Source organism: Pteropus vampyrus, unplaced genomic scaffold, assembly GCF_000151845.1.
Source record: "Pteropus vampyrus isolate Shadow unplaced genomic scaffold, Pvam_2.0 Scaffold79, whole genome shotgun sequence".
NCBI lineage: Eukaryota > Metazoa > Chordata > Mammalia > Chiroptera > Pteropodidae > Pteropus > Pteropus vampyrus.
In genome coordinates, this window is record NW_011888860.1 from 6675342 (window position 1) to 6681957 (window position 6616).

The 6616-nt window shown below is 37.5% G+C and overlaps 1 protein-coding gene across 3 annotated transcripts in view; it reads left to right on the forward strand.

Moving 5' to 3' along the window:
- Positions 1-3471, forward strand: part of GABRB1 (gamma-aminobutyric acid type A receptor beta1 subunit) — a 391944-nt gene extending 388473 nt beyond the window's left edge. For 2 of the 3 annotated variants that reach the window (XM_011362809.2, XM_011362808.2), the window contains one exon: positions 2721-3211. In XM_011362809.2, the coding sequence (XP_011361111.1) occupies positions 2721-3065 (345 nt within the window). In that variant the 3' untranslated portion in view covers positions 3066-3211. Of the gene's footprint in view, positions 1-2720 lie in introns of all 3 variants that reach the window. The other variant, XM_011362807.1, reaches the window with a different exon arrangement.
- The last annotated feature ends 3145 nt before the right edge of the window (positions 3472-6616 follow it).

Consider the following 6616-nt stretch of genomic DNA (forward strand, 5'->3'; position numbering starts at 1 on the left):
TTTTTTTTTCTGTGTGTCCTCTGCCTGGAATATTCTCCATAATCAAAGACTCAAAAATTGGAAACAAACCTTTGAGATTACCTAGTGAAAAGTTTTCATTTATAGATGAGGAAACTGAGTTAATAACAAAACCCAGATGAGAAAACAGTTTTCAACTCCTAATCCTTTGTTCTGTCCTCTACCCTTCTTTTAAGACCCAAGACAAGCCACAGCTTCTTCATGAAGACTGCCTTGACCCTCAATGATTTATCACTTTTATGAACATCTAATCATGGCCGTACTGTACCATATATCATTTGGTTAAAAACTCATGTCATTCTCATTATTATGTCTCTCTCTTCTATCTCCAAGATTGTTATAAGAAGGACAAAAATCTTTGTTTCATGATTCTCTTGTTTGGAACACTGTAGTACCTAGCAAAATCATGTGCACCTTATCTTCGGATGTATTTGTCCCTTTTCTAATGAATTCAATACCTTGCTCCTTGTCACTTCAACTATATCATTCTCTTCAGCAATCTAAACTTTCATATGCATGGTTTTTTCAACCATAGACTTACACTATAACACACACACACATTCTTGATACTGTATCTGGCACATAGTAAGCAGTCAATAAATGTTTGGTGAGAAAGAGAAAAAGTAAGTTAGTTCTTGAGGTTACTATGATCAGAGAAAGTACACAGGTAAACAGAAAAAAGTAGGATTTAAATTGAGACTTGAAGAAAACATTGATTAACATGCAAAGAGGAGGAAAAATTATATTTGAGACAAAGAGTATCCTGTGTTTTAATCCTAAATTGGGCACTTATCCTTTATTTTATCTTAGGCAATTTACTTAAATTCTCTGAGCCTCTGTTTCCCCATCTGCTGAACTAGGAAACTATCATATATTTCATAGTCTTGTTATGAGAAATAACTGATATAAATTACACAGCAAGATCCAATAATAGTAATTATTAACAACAACAAAAGTTAATAACAATTCCCTGAATAAAGAAGCCAGAAGTGCCCATGAGGGTATAGTGGGTAGCTCAGTTAGATTAAAACAAAATGCTTTGGAGAGATGAAAATGGAGAAAGAGAGAGAGAAAGAGGCCAGATTCAGTCACTATTACTTTCTAACTATTCAAAGTTTAAAGCTATCGACTACATCACTAAATTCACTGTGGGATGTAGTGAAGGCCAAGGGTTATGAAGTGGTCTTTTCTCAGTAAAATGCACATGAGCTTTGAATTAAGGAAGACATGGGTTGTAATCTCAGGTCTGGCACTTTCTAGGGAAGTAAAGTTGAGGCAGTTTGTTGTTAACTATTAAACGAATAATATATAAAAGCACCTACCAATAATGCTAGGCGCAATCATGGACACTATAAATCTTAGTTATCTGTGATGTACCAACATCACATCCTACCCTCCATACCTTTCTCTTCTTTCTCTCTTGTTTGTCTTTGCCTCCTCCTATATTTCTCTCTATCTTTCTTCATTACCTGCATTCTTATACCTTGGGTTTTCGACAAGTATTTACTGAGATTAGTCTCATTTGAAGGCATTTATGAAGCACTGCATTCTTATACCTTGGGTTTTCGACAAATATTTACTGAGATTAGTCTCATTTGAAAGCATTTATGAAGCACTTACTATAAATCAGGTATTATGCTAGCAACACCAGATTCAAACACAGCTGCCTGTGTTGCCCTTGGTAGTACTTCAAACTCTTTTGCATGAATGAACCATGTCTCTCCAGGTACATCAGCTACATCAGCTTGAAGTTAGACAAAGTCACATTGTAGGCCACGTTTCTTGTAGTTCCAAAACTGTGTGTGTAAACAGAGCATAAAGAAGAACCAGGAAATTTCGAATAGGAATCACTGAAATGTCAGGGAGCGACAGTGAATAATGGTGGAGAAACAAAAGTCAAAATAGCCAGGCATATCTTTTTGACCCATGAATCCTACTTCTGGCAATTTAGCCTGAGGAAATAATTTTGGATATGCATAAATATTTAGCTTATAGATGTCCCTTGCAGACTTGTTTAGCCTTAACACTTAACAATAGATCGATTTGATTATGGTTTATCCATATAAGCTATTAAGAAATTGTGTCACAGAGGATTATTTAATAATGTGGAAAGATGACTAGGCTATACTACTAGCTGACAAAAGCAGGTTGCAAAGTAAAACATACCCAGTGAGCCTGTGTTTGTAAATATCTATGAATAGAAAAAAGAATGGAAGGTTTGCAAGATATTAAAAATAATGGAATCTGAAGGTGAGATTATGAATTTTTACTTTTTTTCTTTACTGTTTCTAGTTTTAAACGTTTCCATGTACCACTTTTGTAAGAAAAATGCCCTATATGTATACATATATAAACAATATATGTATATATGTACATGACAAATGGTAGTTATTAACAACAAAAATAATATATAAATATAAATATACATACTCTACACACATACACGTGTTTTGTGACTGGAGATTAAGGATGGTTGGATGGATAGACAGATAAGATAGGTGATAGATGGCAGGTGAGAGGGGGGCGGGAAGGGGAAGGAGAGAGAGAGAAACGGAATGTGTCTCCTGGTCCAGGAGTCACGCAAAACAAGGTGTCTAGCGGAACAGTGTTTAATAAGCCCCATGCGGTTTCATCAGTTACAGGTTAATGAAAACAAGTGAATATCCCGGCATTTGTGTCTGAGCGTGTCCTTTCTCCGTCAGGTCGACGCCCATGGCAACATTCTCCTCAGCACCCTGGAAATCAGGAACGAGACGAGTGGCTCTGAAGTGCTCACGGGCGTGAGTGACCGCAACGCCACCATGTACTCCTACGACAGCGCCAGCATCCAGTACCGCAAGCCGATGAGCAGCCGCGAGGCGTACGGACGCGCGCTGGACCGGCACGGCGCGCACAGCAAGGGGCGTATCCGCAGGCGCGCCTCGCAGCTAAAAGTCAAAATCCCGGATTTGACTGATGTGAATTCCATAGACAAGTGGTCCCGAATGTTTTTCCCCATCACCTTTTCTCTTTTCAACGTCGTTTATTGGCTGTACTATGTACACTAAGGTCTGTCCTAATGGTTCGTAAACGACTACTTTCCTCTCCTTGATTTTTAACCCCACAGGTTCCCAACAGCGATACTGCTGTGCTTTTTGAGGTAAGAGATTCAGCCATCTAATTGGTTCTAGGTCTTGCATATCAATTTTATTACTGCACCATGTTTACTTCAAAAAAAAAAAAAAACCAATTTTTTTTCCAGTCTACTGTGGTCCAGGTTATCAGCTCTTTCAGAGCTTATTAATTGCCATGTTTACAAACACACACAGAGAAGTACATAAGTGGATCCTGAGCAGTCCTTCCTAGTTGCCCTGGATTTTATTGATTTATTTTTTAAATAAGAATGAAAAGAGGGCCTAGCCCTCTGTGCACACTGCTTCCTGGTAAACTGTAACAATCTCATGCTGCCAAAAACAACAAAATTTCCAGGATCTCAGAAGAAAAAACAAAGCCATTGACAAGTTACAGATTTCCAGGAAGAAGAAAAAACAAAAAAGAACCTCCAAGAGGAAGGAAGACTTTCCCCCAAATTCCCCTAACTCCCCGTAGAGGAAGTCTCAGCTCCACAGACTAGGAGGGAGAGATTGGCAAGTGCTGATACAGGTTATGCAAACCCAGTCTACCAGCTTCACCTCACCATTAAGCTGGATTTTCTGAAAAATGCTCTTTCTCAGACTTCCAGACTGAGTTAAAATTAACATTACAATCCAATCTGGTAACTGTGAGAACATTTTTCCTTTTTTCTTGAGAATAAGGAGTTTGGAAGTTAATGATCATTTGTTTGTTTGTTTTAAATGAGCAGTTGAATTCATTTCATGAGCCTGGAATCACTTGACGCTGTGACATGAAGCCATGCCATCACATTTCCCCAGTTCCTGCTCCAGAAAGAGTGAAAGGAGGATGGGGAGGAGGGCTTCAAAAAAGAGGATGGGGAGCAATTTTTGCTTGAGAAAAATATAGCCCTTTCCATGAGGAAGGCAAGACTTATGTGCTGTGAAAGGGTGCCTGGGCAGTTACCTAAACTGCCAAATCTTAAATCAAATAGTATATATTTCTTAGCCTTCCAGAGAGCAGTATCTAATGGTGACAAGCTAGGTGCACAGGCCTCAGCTAGCACTTTATGGCTCTGCTCTCTGAGCTCTGCATTTAAAAATATGAGATGATTGCTTCAGGAAATGCACACGCACCCATTTTGGTGTCATTCTTCTCTGAGGTCGGATTTCTATTTTAAAGAAAACCTTCAAAATAGCAGAATCACATATAACAACAAAGACAAACTCACTGGGCCTTCAAATATTTACACCAGCCCCTAAAGTATAGACCCTGTCTATATTCATTAATCACTGTCATTACTGCTCTGCCTTATCTCTGCTCATAGATTACTTTGGTCATAGTCATCACAGAAGGGGCATCCCTCAATAGCCCAACATACAATTATAAACATGTCCAATCAGCTGCAGTTGAGAGTCATCCCAATTTATGTCATTAAAGCCTCACTAATTTTGAGCTTGAGTATCTAAGAATTCTATATGTTCATTTGTAAGATTGAGTGAAACCTTAAGTTGGCCAACCAGAGATAGAGGCGATTGGGACCTACTCCATTAATGTGAAATAAAAATTGAAGTATTAATAGGGATGAGTGCCTCATTTGATGATCTGGCTTTCTCCCTAAGGCCATGATGAGGGTCCATGTTTACAATAGCATCACCTGCTAGAAATTGTAGTCCTAAATGAAAGATAAGGCTGAATTCCTAATGATGAGCCCAAGGAGAGAGCGTTATAAGGTATTCTTTTAGAAAGCAAGAGGAAAAGAGAATCCCAAAACAAGTGAATGGTTATGAGTATAGATAACATAAATTAGTAAAGATATAAAAACTCTGGTTTAACTGAAAAAATTATCTCAGTGGTTTCATAAAATTAGTAGAGTATGGAGACTAAATTTTCCCTTAGCTTTTAATTGTATAATTATAGTTCTCTGGTCAAGGAAATATCTAGCCTCTGGGGATAAAGCGATCCATTTTGAAACTGACTAGTTCCTTGGCAGAGAGAGCTGCTTTGCCTTTGTAAAATGCCCAAATAGAGTGGAACATGACCAAACAAGTCATCGCAAGGTTAATATCCCCAGTGACCACCAGGAACCACTGTATAGCCATTTATTTTAAACACAGGAAGGGAGACTTGGTTAATGCCTAACAGAAATGAATCGTTATGGTGTCAAAGTTCTTTAAAAAGTTTTTAAGGATGAAATGCTAAATCAGAAAGAAAATATCTGTAATTTATGTTCCTTAACAAAACAATTTTTCTTTATCTGTTTAGATCATTCTTCTTGGAAAAGATTGAGGTAACTTCTATTTTCATTATTATTTTCATCTTGCCTTAAAAGTCTAAAGAACTTGATGCCTATAATTTAGATGTAAAATATCTCTAAGAGAAAAAAAAAAAAGGACATTTTGAATTATTGTATCTTAACCTTTGTAAAATGTAAAATCAGTAAGCCTGAATAATTCATAAAATGGTGTCACTGTATACCCTCCTGGACTATAGAGGGATCACAGACACCATTATGCAAATCTGGTTAAATAACTCTGATTTTAGAGACAATGGTGACCAGAAAAATGGATTATTTCTGATTAATGACCTCTGTCCCCAGTTCTTTCTTCTGGACACCTCTTAGCCAAACCTTCCCCTCCTTGGCCCCCACTCACTCTCCTTTCAGGCTGAACAACACATGGGGAAAATCTTTCCTTCCTTCTCTGCCTGTCTCCCTTGTTTTGCCCAAAATGATGTGCATAAAACAGGAAAGTTTTTAGATTTTCTTAAGATCCCTCAAACTGGTCTCCATTCCTGAAAGATTCAGATCATTACATAATAGAGGGGTTACAATTTGATTATTATTGGGTTATTTTCTTTTTGCCATGAAAATAGCCATAATCTCTTTCATTACTAAAATGGTAGCAGAGGCTGAAAATTACATAGACTCATTCTCTTACACTACAGGCATGTCCAGAGACCCCATGTTTGCAGTTCATAAACTGTGACATAAATTGTGACATAGACTTAACTTGTGAGGCTCAGCATAATTCCCATCTTTCCGTTGATGGTAATGACTACACACTCGTTCCTTCTACTCATGTTCCTTAGCTTAAGATATCAAGGGTGACATGTGCATTACCCTTACGAGCTTTGTGAGGCAAAGACTCAGGCAAAGACATATTTTTGGCTTGAATTACCCAGGATTATTACCTCCATCCTTTACATTGCCAAATAGAAACAGCAGACTGGTTGGTAATTCTGCTGACTAAATGCTATGTGTTTTCATGCATACCATCTTTATCGTGCATTACGATCAATGAAGGATATTGAAAATGCAAAGAGAAAAATGTGGTGCAGAGAATAAAGTTTGGTTTATGGATCCAAGGACAGGTTTTTCTTAAACGAACATTATGTACAATACACAGAAATGTTGACTAAATTTCATCTTTCTAAAATCAATGACTACTTTATAAACTTTCATTTAAGAAAGCACTCAATGAAAATTTACCAAGTTAAACACAAATAT